Below are 18,572 nucleotides of genomic sequence, written 5' to 3'. Positions count from 1 at the left end.
GGCTTGATAGTCCTCAGCACCGAGCCACAGGTTACCACAGGTTACCTCAGTATTGGTAAGAGCTTTAAGAAAAAGTGCTTCCATCTTGTATAAGACCACATACACAACATGAATAGTTAAGGATGCTGCTGAGATATCCTTTGTACCCAAAACAAAACAGAAACAAAAACGAGAGGAAGCTAGAGATAGTTCATACAGTAAAAGTGTGAAAGGTACATGTAATCGCTGTGAATTTCCACCACAGAAGAATTCTCCTTTCTCCTTTTGTCTTTTCCACAGAACCATAAAATGGGAGTGCTGGAAAGGACCTGGAAGTATAGTCAGGTCATTTACTGGTGAGGAGCTGAGGACTGAGCAGTCACACTGTCGTGCAAACGGGATCCTTTCCTTGCAAGTAAAGATATTACCTATCCGTGGAAATATAAATGTTACTCAGGAGAATAGATTTTTCCCCAGGCTTCTGTAGTGTTGCTTCATGGGTGCTTCCCATGCTTCACTGGGCTCGTTCTGTGTGTGTGAGAGAGACGAGGAGTCTTTACCTTGGCTTCACTGCCTTTAGTTGCATTGCAAAGCATGTGTCTCTTGGGCCGGAGTCCCGAACTAGTCACTTGTGGCATCAGGGGTCCTTCTAGACTTCGATGTCATGGTTGTTCTCTTTTTCCAAGACTTGTGACCATTTTACTGTTGCCCAGCTCAGCTTGGCCCCTTGGGACTGTCAGGTCTGCTTCCAACTCCCGTGATAGGCACCATAAGCGTTCTTCCAGCACTCCCTGACTGTTCCGGGGCCTCTGTTCTGAAGTGCTCACCCCCACCAGTTCTTTGGTTTCCCATCTTGCTGCTGATTCTGGCACTCTTCTTGCCTCTTCTCTTGAATGTGATGGCTAGCACCATTTCTCATTTTGGTGCTGAACATTATCAGATGTGCTTTCTCATACAAATAAGCAAGATTTTTCTCTGGGGAATTTATTTAGGAACAGAATTGCCAGGTTGCAAGGCATGTATTTTCTTTCTTTCTTTCTTTCAGAATTGCCAGGTTGCAAGGCATGTATTTTCTTTCTTTCTTTCTTTCTTTCTTTCTTTCTTTCTTTCTTTCTTTCTTTCTTCCTTCCTTCCTTCCTTCCTTCCTTCCTTCCTTCCTTCCTTCCTTCCTTCCTTCTTTCTTTCTTTCTTTCTTTCTTTCTTTCTTTCTTCTTTCTTTCTTTTTCTTTTTTTCAATTTTATTTGTTTGACAGAGCACAAGCAAGGAGAGTGGCAGGCAGAGGGAGAGGGAGAAGCAGACTCCCTGCCAGGCAAGGAGCCCAGTATGGGACTCGGTCCCAGGACCCTGGGATCCTGATTGGAGCTCAAGGCAGATGCTTAACCTACTGAGCCACCCAGGTGCCCCAGCAAGGCATGCATTTTCAACCTTTATGCCAATTTGTTTCCTAAAATGGTTTTTAACAATTTATTCTCCCATCAGACATGTATAAGAGTTTTCATTTTTCTACATTCATGCCAAACCCCTTGGTGTTGTCAGACTTTTTTTTTTTTCCTTTGGCAGTCTGGAGAGTATAAAATGGATTTTATTTCCCTGTTTGTACTTCTCTGATTACTAGTAAGATACAGCCTCTTTTCTTATAGTTCACCATTTGTTGAATAGCTGAAATGCTATTCATGCTTTTTGCCTACTTTTCAATTTTTTTCCTCAATGACTTTTACAAATCCTTTATGTGTATGTATATTTGTTTCTAGTATGAATTTCAAATACATTCTCATAGTTTATGGTTTTTTTTACCTTATAGTGGCTTTTGTTGAATAGAGGTTCTTAATTTTAGTAATGTTAAATTTTTCAATTTCTTTTGTCTTCTTTGTGTCTTGCTTGAGAAATCCTCTTATTATATAAACTTACACCGATATTCATCTGTATTTTCTTCTAAAAGTCTAAAAGTTTGTCTTCACAATTTAAATCTTTAAATCTTTTTTTCTTTTTTTCACAATTTAAATCTTTAATTATTTTTTTAACTTTAATTTATTTAAGAGAGAGAAAGGGAGAGCATGCAAGCTGGGGAAGGAATAGAGGGAGAGGGAAAAGCAGGCTCCCTGATGAGGGCAGAGCCTAAAACTGAGCTCAATCCCAGGACCTGAGATTATGACCTGAGCTGAAGGCAGATGCTTAACCAACTTGAGCCACCTGGGCACCCCAGATCTTTAATTCTTAGAATTATTTTTTCTATGTATGATAGGATAAAGGAATCCAATTTTATTTTTTTTTTAAATTAGATTTTTAGGTTTCTATTCATTCTTATGTTATTACATACTTTAACAGTTCTATAATAAAGGTACATTATTTTTTATTCTACATTTTTAGTTGCACTGAGTTATTTTCTGATTAACCTAAGATTTATGATTATGTTTAGTGCTGCATAAATGTCAGGAGCCACCTAACTGATCAGCAGGGAAGGGTTATTAATGGAAAGAGAATGGTCTATTCTCACTCAGCGTATTTTCATGGTTATGGCAAGATAAATAGCAACATACTACATTTTCAACAAGTTTTACAACATTCATATTCACAAGTACAAATTTGTTGAGGAGCATGCTTTAAATTATTATTATTTAATTAATATTATTATGTTATTTTTTGTCACTAAATTCTGTACTCAACATGTCTCACAGCATTGTGTCTTTATCTTACATCTTTTCAGTAATAGGTCATTTGATAATTGTTGATAGAATTGGGTTCTTCATAGAGTGTCTTTCCAGTATGGGTTTTATGTAGTGAGCTACAGCTGCAGACTTGACTTGCTAAATGTCTCCTCTTTAATGTTGATTAAGGAATGAGTGATCAGTGAAGATAGCTCTTCATTCCTAACACTGAGATTGTGTTGTGCATTTTGAATCCACACATGCCTTACAGGTGTTGCTCTGGGAGTAGAGGATTTTGGATGCTCTCTTCACTGCTGTGTTTTTGTAGCAGTCATTACCTGGCATTTTCCAAGGCAGTTATATCTCCTGCTAAACATTACCTTGCCTTCTTGCTTAAAGATTATGACTTTCTGTAGTTTTCTTAAACACACGAGGGCTGAAGCTCACCTTAAAGCCTCTCTACAGGGATCACAGAGATGGGCCTTCCCTTTAATGCAGATTTGCTCCTGTTTTTATTTATCAATGAAGGCCTTTCCATACTGATTAAGGGCATAGAGTTTCTCTATCATATGAATTTCTTAATGTGAATAAAGTTTAGCCTTCTGGCTGGTATCTTCCCCATAATCCTTATATCATACACTCTTTCCCCCTATATGGACTCTCTGGTATCTGTATAGGTATGTGTTCTGGCTGAGGGCTCTTCCATATTCACTGAATTTATAGGCTTTCTCTCCACTATGAAGTCTCTGATGTTATCTAGGGACAGCATATATGCATTAAAGGCTTTATGCAGAAATGACATTCTTAATGTTTTTATACTAGTGTAAATTTAAAAATGTATTTTTTTAGGGCTGATGATGACTGAAGGCTCTTTTACCAAGAATATAGTCAGAGGGCATCCCCCTGTCTGAGCTTCTGGGTGGTCATAAAGGATAAATCTGTGGCTGAAGGCTCTTCTGCATTTATTTTATTTACAAATTTTCTCTGTAGTGTGACCATTTTATTTTTGTCCAGTGTACAACTACAATTTCTACAATAGTAGCTTTCTGGATTTTTTTTTCATGTAATTTGTCAGCAAATCCTGCCACTTCTACCTTGATAGTATATTATGTTCAAATTGCGGTGTCTCAGAACCCAGAAATGGGCCCTCAACTCCATGGTCAACTAATATTCGACAAAGCAGGAGAGAATATCCACTGGAAAAAGGACAGTCTCTTCAATAAATGGTGCTGGGAAAATTGGCCAGCCATGTACAGGAGAATGAAACTAGACCATTCTGTTACACATACACAAAGATAAACTCAAAATGGATGAAAGATCTAAACGTGAGACAAGAATCCATCAAAATCCTAGAGGAGAACACAGGCAACACCCTTTCTGAACTTGGCCACAGCAACTTCTTGCAAGATACATCTACAAAGGCAAGAGAAACAAAAGCGAAAATGAATTATTGGGACTTAATCAAGAAAAAAAGCTCTGCACAGCAAAGAAACAGTCAACAAAACTAAAAGACAACCTACAGAATGGGAAAAGATATTTGCAAATGACCTATCAGATGAAGGGCTAATATCCAAGATCTATAAAGAACTTATTAAACTCAACAGCATGGAAACAACCCAATCATGAAGTGGACAAAAGACATGAATAGAAATTTCACAGAGGAAGACATAGACATGGCCAAAAAGCACATGAGAAAATGTTCCGCATCACTTGCCATCAGGGAAACACAAATCAAAACCACAATGAGATACCACCTCACCCCAGTGAGAATGGGGAAAATTAACAAGGCAGGAAATAACCAATGTTGGAGAGGATGTGGAGAAAGGGGAGCCTTCTTGCACTGTTGGTGGGAATGTGAACTGGTATAGCCACTCTGGAAAACTGTGTGGAGGTTCCTCAAAGCATAAAAATAGAACTATCCTATGACCCAGCAATTGCACTGCTGGAGATTTACCTCAAAGATACAGAAGCAGTGAAGCAGCAGGACACCTGCACCCCATTGTTTATAGCAGCAATGTCCACTATAGGCAAACTGTGGAAGGAGCGTCAGTGTCCATCAAAAGTTGAATGGATAAAGAAGATGTGGTCTGTTTTTCCATTGGGATATTACTAGCCATTAGAAACGACAAATACCCACCATTTGCTTCAACATGGATAGAATTGGAGAGTATTATGCTGAGTGAAGTAAGTCAGTTGGAGAAGGACAAGCATTATATGGTCTCATTCATTTGGGGAATATAAAAAATAGTGAAAGGGGATAAAGGGGAAAGGAGAGAAAATGAGTGGGAAATATCAGTGAGGGTGACAGAACATGAGAGAATCCTAACTCTGGGAAACGAACAAGGGGTGGTGGAAAGGGAGGTGGGCTTGGGGTTGGGGTGACTGGGTGACGGGCACTGAGGGGGGCACTTGACGGGATGAGCACTGGGTGTTATGCTATATGTTGGCAAATCGAACTCCATTTAAAAAATATACAAAAAAAAAACCCACAACAAATTGTGGTGTCTGTAATAGGTTCTCAATAAACAGGTGATCTGTGCTTTGCATGCTTATGATTAGGCACAATTTCAGTTGGCACAGTTTGGTTAAATGGCACGAGTACCCTGAACATAATGGTTCAAATTTCATTTTTCATAATATATTAACTGTGAGTAACTACATAAAGCACAGATTTCACTTCTAGCTCTTTAGTTTATGAATCACCATCAGATACCTAGCAGATGTTCATCATGATCAGTGACCAATCACAACACTACTTTCAAAGTCTCTGGTGATTGGTCACTGCGTCTCTGTTCTTCATGTTCCACATAGACACACCTGTGTGGTTGTATCAGTTACCTGCTTGTCTACGTGTGTTTGAGGCTTGGGGCATTTCACAAACACATGGGTAAGTGGGAATTAGCTAACAAAAAGGAAAGTGCAGTAAAGAAACAAAAAGTAGGGATGCTGGAAATGAAATTCTGATTGAATATAAGTGGAGTCATGGAAGCAGTGTTTGTGTGTGGGAGTGTGGTCACAGTTGCCACTTGAGAAACTGTAGATGTGCAGCCAGAGGGACCCAGTGAAGGCGACTTTATCTGCATAAATGAGGAACATGGTTTTGAAAAAGAGGATGGAGATGTCCCAAAGGAGGTCACGCTGGCTAAGAAAAATCACATTAAAAAAACTCTGAAAATGCTGGAGAATTATCCAAATGCAGGAATACGACAATTGCCAAGACATGGAGGGAGGTGCTCCTTCCATAAGGCAAGTTACATAATGAGAAGCTTAAGGAAAGCCCCATTCAGACTGCTCTTGATAAGTGTTTTACAAAGAACAAAAACACCTTAATTCTCATTTTTTAAAAAAGATTTTATTTATTTATTCATGACAGAGAGAGAGAGAGAGGCAGAGACACAGGCAGAGGGAGAGCAGGCTCCACGCAGGGAGCCCAATGTGGGACTCTATCCCACGTCTCCAGGATCACGCCCTGGGCTGAAGGCAGGCGCTAAAGTGCTGGGCCACTGGGGCTGCCCTAATTCTCAATGTTTTTAATGTTTCAGACTATAGGGGACTAAATCTTTTACTTTTTTTTTTTTTTCATTTCTTGGTGCTTTTTTTAATGAAATTTTTATTTTTTATTTTTTTATATTGCTTTTTTATTCAAAATTAAAATTTAAATGAACTTTGCATAAATGCCAGGTAAGTTAATATTTCTCTACAAATTTAGAAACAGAAATCTACTCCATTCTTACCAATCCTTTTTCATTCTTTTGGCCAGTCATTCTGGCCAAAAAAATATATATATAGTTCCTGGTTATAGTATTTTTGTGTATTTTAAGACTAATTCTTTGCTAGTAGATTTACTTTTATAACTGATAGAGTTTTTAATGTTTGGACAAAATTTTTTTAAGGTCATGAAACAATTTTAAACAATTTTGCTAAAGATTGCTTTACACAGTCATTTTTATGATTATTCTAATGTGCAAACTGAGGACAGTCTATTGTTTAAATAAATGAATATAAACTCAGTGCAAGACCAAAAATATGGGCCTCTTTTTTTCAGTTGTCTTAATTCATTTATTCTGATCACCACGTATTTGCTGTAAGAAAAACAAATAGTAGAGATAACATTTTTATTTGGCAAATTGCCAGAAAAGCGAAATACGATTATGATGATGACATCAGAGGAAATGAACTTGTGACAATTTGCCACTGTTCCTGGAATATAGGAGGCACTCAATGAATCCAGTGCATATCTAGAATTGGCTAGAAGTAACCTGCTTTAGGTCACTGCTTCCTCCTTGCCTCCCTGCAGTGTGGATTTAGTATAACATCCTATTCCCTCAATAGAAGCCAAAGATCTGACCCTAGACTCAAGGCCTTTCATGATCTGGCCTCTCCCATTGCTGCCCACCATCCTCTCTCTGACGTCAGGGCATCCTCTGTTTCCTTGAACATGATGGATGCTCTCCTGCCTTGGGCACTTTCATTGGCCATCCCTCAACCTGCAGTGTATGTTCTTCTTCCCGGCTTTAAGTCTTTGCTCAAAAGTCATCCCTTCAATGAGATCTGATAATTCTATTCTTAATTTCAAACTCACCACCTGCCCCCCACCCACCAGCATTCCTGATCCTCCTTATATTGTTCTTTTTTTTCCCATAGAACTTTTTGCCTTTAACGTAATTTACAAAAATATTGTGCTTTGTTTCTTGTCCCTCTTCCCCTACCAGAACATAGGCCTAATGAGTTCAGGGATCTCTGATTTATATGGTGATTTATCTTAAGTGCTTAGGACGTATCCTATTATGTATTATATACTCAGTAAATATTTATTAAATGATAAATGAATGTCTGAAAGGAACCATTGATGTCATTTGATAATTATTTCCCATGTTGTGTCTGCCTTGGGCTCACGTCATGATCTGAGGGTCCTGGGATCAAGCCCCACGTCGGGCTCCCTGCTCAGCAGAGAGTCTGCTTCTCCATCTCCCTCTGCCCCCCACTCCGCTCATGCTCTCTTACTCTCTCTCACACACATACTCTGTCTCTCTTGAATAAATAAATAAAATCTTAAAAAAAAAAAGACAACTAAGAGAGAAAACAAGTTATAGAAGGTTTAGATCTGCATAAACATTTCAAAAGACAAACATTGTAACCATCTAAGAAAAGTATCTGATGTGATTCGAGGGAATTTTTAATGACCCGAGTTATGAAGAATATTTCTTGACTTTTCAAGAGGACAGTATGTTTGTTATCAAAGTTCTATTATGTTTCTGGGGAAATGAGAGACTTACTGCCTTTTCCCCCAAAGCAATCCCACTGGGTTTTATATTGATGCTACAGATACTTACAATATATTAAAATTTGTCACAAATATAATAGGATCAGCAATTTTTCCTCAAATACTGTCCTATTTCCTGGCTGAATATAACCAGAAAATCACTTAATGGGATTGTATAACGCTAACTTTAATTGGAAAGGTAGGGTCTTACTTTGGCAGTTCTAAAGAGCAACTCCGTTTGTCAGCGTGGCAACACATATTTATGAGCAATCATAAAGTGGATTAAGATAATCATTTATCGAGTATATTTGCCCAGTGCAATGTTAGACACTGTAATTTAATAATGTCATTATGCATTCATTTATGTAAACTGAAGGACTATAGTGGTAAAGAAGCACAAAACAAAGGGACTGATGCAGCCTGGTGGGTCAGGGAAGGCTCAGGAATAACTCAGGAATGGATGCCTAAGTTAGGATTTCAATGATGAATATGTCTTACTAGAGGGGAGGATAAAGAGCTTAGTAGCATGTGCAAACTCCTGTAGGAACACAGGAATGAAGGAAGATTGGTTGCAGGAAATACTGGGTTGGTGCTCTTCTATGTGGGGCTTTGTAGACTAAAGGAGTATTTAGGTCTTTTTCCTTAGAGCAATGGGAAGTCATTAAAAGATTTTAAGCCAGGAAACATTTCAGTCAGGTGAAGGTGAAGCACCATTGGAAGAGAGTTTGCAGTGCAGAAAACTATTTAGTGGGTTTTTGAAGATAATAACCAAGAGATGATGGTAGTTGGTGTGGTGAGGAATTGATGGGTTTTAAATTGCTGGATTTGGAATAGAATCCTTAGGACTTGGTGATTGTAAGCTGGATATCACTCTCACTTTAAGCGCTGTTTATCTTCATGAAGTTCACAAAGTTTCTCCTAGAATATTTATCTTTTACAATTTATTATTTTGTTCAAAATTTGTAAAAGGAAAAAAAAGACTAGTATTTTTTTATTTCTTCCAATTTGTTTTACATAAAATGGGCAGTGGTGTAAGTTCAAGTGATTCCAGGAACAGCAAGATACTAGTATCTTATTAATCTGGTCATTCACAGTTAATTAATGGACTTTTAAATTAAAAAAAAAAGTGAAAAGAATGGAGGCAGAATGTACTTTTGTAGCATTTTGGTTATGGAATAGGATTTCTTGTGAGTTGAATCAAAATTTGTTGCCCTAGGCACTAGACATAAGACATGGGGAGTCAAAACAAGGAATACGAAAAGGTAAGTATTTAAGGCTGATTTTAGTTTTTATGGGCTAAGGTGGGAAAAGTGATGGCCATTGTGTGCATTTTGGCATCCTGGCACACCAATGGTACATGCAATTAAAATGTGAAGACTGGAAATGAGAGTTAGGAGCCTGGACCCCAGGCCAGGTGGCAAAGGCTAACTCAAAAGCCTTAAAACCCAAGAGATAGCCTTTAACTACAGCCTTATTATCCTGTTACCTTAACAGTGTTAAGTCTCTGGATTCCCATCAGTATGAGGCTGTGCTTATTAGTCTTAGCTCTTAGAATAGAGAAGAAACTTCATGTATGGGTGTGTATACCCATATCCTTATACACACATGTGTATGCTGACAAAAGCCAGATTTACTGCACATAGGTTAAAATAAATTTAAAAAACTACTTATCGAGACTTCTCGAATGCATTGTCAGTAGACTCTGAAACCACAGTGGTGCTGAGAAAAATTATGCTTCGAGATGAATGATCGGTTAATTAAAGGGAACTGGCAGGTATTTATGAATTGGTGTTTCGTCCATCAATGCTCAGTATATTTTACTTTGCCAGAATGGAACCCTCTGCTTACTGAAATATAAAATAAGAACAGCTCCCAGGTAAACTAGAAAAAGCCTCATGTCATGCCAAGTTCTATCATTCACAGTTGAATCATGAATGTTGCAGTTATAGCCTCCTTCCTTGGTGGTGTGGCAGAGCTCTCTTGAGCTTAATGTTGCTTCATGGCCAGGGTGAAGGCTCTAGATTAAAAGGAAACTTTGTACAAGTGAGTTAGTTTCATAGTCTTGGTAGCTCAGTATATTATTTATACTGGCTTCCTTCCGTAATGTGGTTGGTATGGACCACATATTAATGAGCATCTCCACATGTGAGCTCATTTCTGGTTCTGTCCAAAATATTTGAACTTATTTTAATATTCAGCTGTTATTGATGACGTCCAAGCTCTTTTAAGAGACTGCTCACATGTCTTCTGGGATCCATACCCTTTCTGGGACCCATTTGGGATTCTAGTTCCTCAGATCCACTGGTTTGAAATGTAGAATCAGCGTGCCCAAGTGCAACAGAACCAGAATCTGCATTTCAGCAATACCCACAGGTGAAAGGATGCATGTTAAAGATTGAGAGGTACTTTTCTAGATAACAAATATAGTTAAAAAAATCAGTTGAGCCTCTAGAAGCAGTCTGGGGCTGAGGATTTTTAGGTTCAGATAAAGTAGGTTGATCGATCAGTTCCTAAAATATGTATGATCAGCCCTCTCTATGATCAACAAGTTGCCTTGAGCCTCATTGTCCTCATCTATATAAATGTGGATCATCTTTATGTCATGAGATGCTGTGAAGAATAAATCAGTTAATGGCAGGGCTGACATACACTATACTACTTGGTAAATATGATGTACCTCCTCTTCTTTTGGGACTTCCTATTATTCTTGTCTGTCCTGTACCTTTCTATTTTCTCTTCTTCTCATTCTCAAACTGTCTTTAATGAGTCCATTAAAGTAATTATTTACTAAATGGTATTTAGATGGTCTCCAACATCCAGAGGAGCCCATTTTACCCAAGAGTACAGTTTCCATGCTAGACTTAGTTCCAGAGGGTGAGTGAGACAAGATAGTAAAAGACTGTGGGGACTTGGTAAGGCATTGAGCACATCAGCACAAATCAGTTCTTTGTTATTATACTGCGTATTTGGAAGACAAAATATATCTTTGATTTTGCCGATTATATAAGCAACAACACACTGCATTATTTTTGTTATAGCCATGCTGAGCATGAATTAATATTCAGATATACTTATTATATGAAAATAATGCTTTTTTTTAGCAGATGACTTTTTAAATATAACAATCGAATGTTCACTGGAAATTAATGAGCACCTGGAGGAATAGTTGGGAGGTGATTATTAAAAGATTGAACTTCGCCTGTGACTGGTACTCTAAGCCAGCTATTAGGTGTTGCTGCACTATACAGGAAATAAAGCAAATACATAGGATTATAAAGGTTTTAAATGCAAATTGGAGCTGTACTTTTCCATTTGATACAGCATATTCTTTGGGTTAATCCAAAAGACTTTTTTCCTTTTGAATTTTTAATCACGTCTCATTATCCCTCCTCTGTTCTTCCATGAAGAGGGTCTTTTAGGATATACTTGCTTGTCTCTTTCCTCTCCAATTCTGATTAAATAGGTCAGTGTATATATTTGTTCTTTCACTTCTTTGTGAAGTGTCCTGTTTCTTTGCATTTGGAATGTCAAAATACAGGTGGTTAGACTTTTTAGGCAGTTGCTACTTAGAATTTGTTCCATTGAAATATTTTTGACAGTGTTAGCTCCTATTTATTGTCTGTTTAGCGTCCTTTGCATGTCAGTTCCTGTGTGACTCATTTATCTTATCATCTTAGAGATTCAGTACTTGTCTAGGGTCTTCTAACCTGTGGATGGCAGAGCTGGAATGGCAATCCAGCTATTGCTGATTCTCAAGTCTATGCTTTTTGCAATCTTCATGCTGTCTACACAGAGTCCTCTTACTTATCGTCTCTTCCCTTGTATAACTTGCTTAGTTAGTTGGAAACCAGTGTGGATTTCACAAGACTGAACTGGCAAATCATCTCTCTGAATGTTTTTAAGCAACCGAGTGTCATTTCAAATGTGGAGGAGTGGCCAAGTGTGGATGAATGGAGATGGTTTTTTGGGTCTATTTGATTGCAGATGTTCTGTTATTGACCTGTTCCTGTGCTGGTTTTGGATCAGTGTGTGTGTGCCTGCTGTTGGAACCTTTGCTCTTTTTGATGATACTTGATGTCAGGCAGTTACTCGGTAATTCTGATGATTAAACCCGTGTGTGAGAGTGCTAACATGGAGATTCTATATTTTACTGTACCTTGTGTGGATTGCCTCTGGGGACCAGTAATGATAGTGAGAAAACTGTTGACTGCCTGAATGGCAATCACCTCTTTCACCCCTCCTTCCACTCAGTTACCTTTTTTACAGAAAAAAGTTCTCGAGGGATTGAGACTGTTTTTTTTTTTTTTTGAAAGTTGTTACATTTTTCTCTGATTTTTTAATATGCACTAAAATAATAGTCTTGTAGATCTGATACAGGCTGTCTAGTTTTGTCAGAGCTCACTTTTTATTTTTCTCCCCCTCTGCAGGATGATGAAGTGGTTCTGCAGTGTACCGCAACCATCCACAAAGAACAACAGAAGCTGTGTTTGGCAGCAGAAGGCTTTGGCAACAGACTTTGTTTCTTGGAGTCCACTTCAAATTCCAAGGTGGGATAAAGCCTTTTGAGGTTATTCAAATATTTGGGTTTTATGGGTGGTATTGAAGTTACTTTGGGCACTCTGTTATTGTCCATGGAATAGATAAATTAAAGGGGATGTGGAAAATGTGCTTACCATTCATTAAGAAAATTTCTAGTTGAGCCACCATTTTTTTAAAGATTTTATTTATTAGAGAGAGAGAGAGAGAGAGAGAGAGAGAGAGAGAGAGAGAAAGCACTTATGCAAGAGCAGGGAGAGGCAAAGGGAGAGGGAGAAGCAAACTCTTGGCTGAGCAGGCAGCTCGATCTGGGGGCTTGATCCTAGGACCTGGGATCATGACCTGAGCTTCATGAAGGCAGACGCTTAACCGACTGAGCCACCCACGTGCCCCCCAAGTCCATACTTGTTGCAAGTAGGTCAGATGAGATTGTTGACAAGAATTAGACAAAGCCTTTGCACCCATGGTGTTTCTATTCTAGTGTAAATGTAAACAAGTGAATAAACGGTGTTATTTTAGAACTAAGGACTATGGAGAAAACAGAGTAATAGGGTGTAGAATGATGGGACAAGGACTCACTCTTTCACAAAGGGCATTTGGGGACAGCTTTCTGAGACAGTGACATTTGAGCAATCTGGAATGAATTGAGTGAGCAGTGCTGAGTACTCTGGGACATTTTAAAGAGAAGCCAGGTAATACAGAGGCCTCTAGTTAGGAAGAGGAGATCTCAACCAGGCCTAGTCATCAAAGGCCTTCCAGGCCAAAGCCGGAAGTTGAGGTTTCTCTCTAAGATGAAGGGAGATCATTAGAGCAGGAGAGTGGTGCAATTTGACTTAGATGTGGCAAAGATCATCTTGGCTCTTATGTGATTGGAGGATGTTGAGAGAGCAAGCATGGAAGTAAGGAATTGGAAGTCTGGATGGGAGCTGCTGGTTCTTTGGAATAGAGTGATGGTAGGGAATTGGGGGGGATTGAGAACATGCCTTGGGGATATACACGATATGCTGAAAGCTCAGACTGGAATAAAGGAAAGAGGAAAACTTCTCACGGATAGCAAGTCAACTGGAAACCAGTCAATGTAGTTATCTTTTGTGAAATATTTATTGGTCTACAGAGTTCTTTGATAGTCTCATATGGCTGTTGCAGTAAGAGTATGCATAATTCTCACTGTCAAATTCACTTGACAGGGGACTTGGGGACTTAACAGAGGCCAGCTACTATGCCTAAAATGCTTAATGTGACTCGAAGCCATGATGTTAGCAATGGTTTTTCACATTTATACCTTGGCCTTTTGGCTTCAGATCCCCCGATCCTTTCCTTTATACCACAGTATTTCTTTGGTTAGTCTGTGAAACAATACTAAGCAATGTATACATATGATTCATTTATTATACTAATTCAATGCCAAGTAACATGATTAACATTGTAATAGAGGGTGGCAAAACATTATGCATTTTATAGCCCTGCTTAGATTTATTTGTAATTCGACAAGTGTTTATTGAGCATTCTGTTTGTACAAATTATTGTGATAGGTGTCGGTTGTGAAAAGTAGTCTTCTTAAGAAGAAAACGTTAAGCATTTTAACATTTAGCACATTCCTTGTGGTTTCTGATATTCTTTAGTGGCCTGAATCAGGCACACTATTTAGCTAGCTGTTTTTTTTTTTTTTAGATTTTAATATTTATTCATGATATATATATATAATGAGAGGGGGGGGAGGGGTGGAGTGCAGAGGTAGAAACAGGCTCCATGCAGGTAGCCCGATGTGGGACTTGATCCCAGGACTCCAGGATCATGCCCTGGGCTGAAGGCAGTTGCTAGACCACCGAGCCACCCGGGAATCCCAGCTAGCTGGTTTTTGATTTTCACATTATGTTGAATGCTCTACTGGCTATTGTTCTCTTGTTCCTTTAATGTAAGAGGTGGTTTCCAATACAAAGAATGAATGCTCCTGATTTGTAGTAGGCACATCATGTGGCAATCAAGACACTGATTAGGGCGAGACATCCATTTAAGCTAGTTACTTCCAAGAAGGGATACTCTTGGTTCTTGTTGTTAGCTGATGATGATCTAGGGAATTTTGACCACTTTTGTTGTCATCCTATTTTATTCTTTTCTAGTCTTTGAAAATTTGCATATAGGATGAGATACTGAGATTGTTTATTAAGCATAGAATCAATAGCAGTTGAAGTCCAGTAAACCTATTGAACTTTTTTTTGTAAGTTCTTTTTTTTTTTTTTTTTAATTTATTTATGATAGTCACAGAGAGAGAGAGAGAGAGAGAGAGGCAGAGACATAGGCAGAGGGAGAAGCAGGCTCCATGCACCGGGAGCCCGATGTGGGATTCGATCCCGGGTCTCCAGGATCGCGCCCTGGGCCAAAGGCAGGCGCCAAACCGCTGTGCCACCCAGGGATCCCTTTTTTTGTAAGTTCTTACAACCTAAGTATACTCTTACTTGAAAACCCCCTACTATGTCATTTCCTTTTTTGTATTTCCATTTGCCTTTGTCTCTGTGCTAGATATCCTTCCTGTACGTCTCTGCTGGCTGAAATGCAGCTTGCCCTTCAAAGCCTATTTCAAACATGAGCCCCTCTTCTGGGTTGCTTTTTTCCCAAGTTCCCGGTGTCCTATTATCTGCAGTTCTTAAGTGCTTTGTTTATACTTATGTTGCCAGTTTAATTCTGTATAATATCCTCACCACCTTTTTGTGTGAATATATACATATGTATGTTCTCAGATACATACACCAGCTTCTGAATTCCCTGAGGACCAGAGCATATTTCATTTATTTTCTTATCTCTTACTGCTTAGTACCAAGAACAGTGCCTTGAACCTAGTAAGTCATCCACAAAATTTAGTGGATCATTAAGTCTGAAGTGACTACTAGTCTTAGCCCAATTATATTTTCATAAACTTTTATTTTTCTATAATTATAAGGAATCAAAACTCTGGATCTCAGTTTAAAATATATAAGCCTGGATACAGGTGTGTTTCATGCAGAAATATCTGGATTTTTCACTGGTGGAAAATGAGAGATGGCCTTTCCCTCCTCCTCTCAAGTTTATCTCCTGCATTTATTAAAAAGGTGGAGAGAACAAAATTATTGTTGGCAGTGAGTAGTCAGTCATTGTAAACTATATACATGTTCCTGGAAATGATCCCAGAAATATCTTAAGCTACAGAATCTTTTAATCAAAGGCAGGACTGACTTTCTCTGAAGACCGTTTCATCCTCTTGGGACATCTACTCATGCTGATTTCTGCCTAAAAGAGGATGGTTCATAACTCCAACATATGTTTTTCTGCAAAACTTGCAAACATCAAATCTGATGATGTTTTTCAGTTAGTCATTTGTAAATTATAATCATGGATATTTATTGTGTATTCTTTATATGAGTGACACTTCATTTTCTATATTTTACGATTGAGAAGTTAGGCTTTTGCTCTTAGGAATCTAGTCACTTTCTGGCAGACTCACCCTGTTATCATTAAAAGTTTGAGAGGAAATAAGTTATATATTCATCTCTGTGAATCTTTACATAAAAGCAGGCAGAACTCAAAAGACAGCAGAACCCCATATACACAGAAAACATAATATCTAGAATAAACTAGATGACATGTTATCACCACACATAATGTTGGAATGTTTATTGCAGGAAGTGGAGGAAAGGTAACATGGTTTTTGTCATGTCCAAAATTCGGTTACAAGTTGTCAAGGAGGACGGGGTGGGGGTGGGGACAATGTAGAAAGAGCAACTGAAACCAGGAGGGGATGAAGGAGACATGGTAATGATGAACCAGTATTTCTGGAGCAGCCTTGGCCTATGACATTTTGAAATGAACCTGTTAAAGCCCACATCTAGATAAGTCTTACTTTGAGGAGAAATGTTTAAGAACTTAGTATGGATTGAGTGGGACAAGGGATAGAGAAGTATCAGGTAAAAGGGAGGAAGGGAAACAGAGCCAACAGATCTCATAAAAGAATAGTTGTGTTTTGAATATGGTGAAAACAGAACAAGTTACTCTAGAGCCATGTAGCTACAGAAGCTATACTGACCTACCCTCCTCTTCTTCCAGTTTATCTGTTATTCTGATACATCTTTATTGCTTGTAGACATAATTCTGTTCTTGGTTGGTGTGTCTCTTTTTTATTTTATATAAATATATATTTATGTATACTGTACATATATATATTACATATATAATTATTGTGTATATATGTTATATACATATGATTCTATAATATATAAAACCATTATATACATATACAATTATATAAGTTATATATAATTTATATGTGTAACATATATTTTACATACTTTATATAATTATCATATACATGTATACATATACTACATATAAAACCACTATGTATATATATATAATTATATGTAATTATGTGTGATTAATGTATAAGAATGAGCAGAGTAATCTAATTAACATTTATTTACATAATTATTTGCAGTTATCTTTTATACATAATTTATCTATTTTTATGTAATTTTATATGTCAAAGAGAACAAGGAGAGTAATAATATTTATAGATAATACAGGTTCTCCAGACTTAAAGCTGTTACATGATGTTCCAAAATGAGTTAAAAGAAATTAAAAAAAGAGAGCTTCTCTGGGGAACTGTGTAGATTATAAACTCAGAAATAAGGTGAGTAGAGAAGAGAAAGATTTGAAAAGAATTGAAAGATAATAGGACAGAATTGTAAATCCTGGAGAGATTACCTTTAGAAATGGAGACTGAACTAGGAAGGACACAAGAGTATGTAAACCCATGTGTAATGCTTAGGAATAATAGAAAATGGAAAAGTGAAAACCTGTAAAGAATCTTTACAGCAATTCCCTTCACCCAAAGCATGGTATGTGGCTATTGAGAAAAAGAAAATCATATCCTGCAAGGTAACACACACAGTTGGAAGAGACCGATCAGGGATAAAAATCAGACTTAGATATGGTAACAGTGGTGGAATTATCAGACCAGGAATTGAAAAACAGCTATGGTAAATAGGCTAAAAGCTCCAGTTCATAAAATAAACAGCCTGCAAGAACAGATGGGCAATGTAAGCAAAGATGGAATTCAAAGAGAGAAAAAAAATGCTGGAGAACAGAAACACTGACAGAATTAAGAATGCCTTTGATGGGCTTATTATTAGACTGGACTCAGCTGAGCAAAGATTCTGAGTTTGAGTATATCTCCATAGAAACCTCGAAAACTGAAAAGCAAAGAAAACATTAAAAAAGATTGGATAAAATAGAAGAAAAAAACAAAACAGGACCTAATATTTAAGAACTGAAGGACAACTATGAAAGAGCTCTAGAACCATGAAGAAAGGAATAGAAGAAATATTTGAAACAGTAGAGTGAGAATTTCTTCAAGTTAATGTCCAACATCTAACCACAAATCCAGGAAGTTAAGACCTCACCAAGAAGAATGAGTGCAAAAATCCCACTACATGTAGGCATATCATTTTCAAGGTACAGAAAATTAAAGATAAAAAAATACTGAAAGAAGCTGGAGTGGGAAGGGGCGGCAGCAGGGAAACACCTTGCCTATAAAAGAGCAAAGATAAGATTACATCCTACTTTTTAGAAAGCATGGAAGCAAGAAGAGAGTGAAATAATTAAAATGTTGGGAGGGGAAAATTATTAACCTAGAATTCTGTATCCTACAAAAGTGCCCTTTAAGAGTGAAGGAGAAATGACTTTCTCAGACAAAAATTGAAGAAATTAGTTGCCAGTAGACTTGCCTTACAAGAAATGTTGGAGAAAGATCCTCAGCAAGAGGGAAGTTCAGAAACTTGAATTTACATAAAGGAATGAAGAAAGCATTGGTGAAGGTAAAATTAGAATTAAAAAATTTTTCTTATTCTTAATTGACATAATGTAAAAGTTTGCTCAGAGTAATAACAGCAACGCTGTATTTGCCTATGTATGCTTATGTGTAAGTGAAAGGAATAACAGCAATTCTACAAAGGATGAGAGGGATGAATTAGGATTATTTTATTATAAGGTGCATCCACTATCCATGGAATATGAGTATACTGTTATTTGAAAGTAGACTTGGATTAGTTGTAAATGTATATTACAGACTCTGAGAAAAGAACTTTTAAAAAGTAATATATATATATATACATATATG

The 18,572-nt window shown here is 37.6% G+C and overlaps 1 protein-coding gene across 1 annotated transcript in view; it reads left to right on the top strand.

The window, feature by feature from the left end:
• RYR2 (ryanodine receptor 2) overlaps positions 1–18,572 on the top strand; it is a 727,453-nt gene that overhangs the window by 178,826 nt on the left and 530,055 nt on the right. The window contains exon 2 of the mRNA XM_049108740.1: positions 12,316–12,435. Within this exon, the coding sequence (XP_048964697.1) occupies positions 12,316–12,435 (120 nt within the window). The remainder of the gene's footprint in view (positions 1–12,315; positions 12,436–18,572) is intronic.

Source organism: Canis lupus, chromosome 4 (assembly GCF_003254725.2).
Source record: "Canis lupus dingo isolate Sandy chromosome 4, ASM325472v2, whole genome shotgun sequence".
NCBI classification, from domain to species: Eukaryota; Metazoa; Chordata; class Mammalia; order Carnivora; family Canidae; genus Canis; species Canis lupus.
The sequence above is the reverse complement of the archived record's forward strand: the minus strand, read 5'-3'. Positions and strand labels throughout refer to the sequence as shown.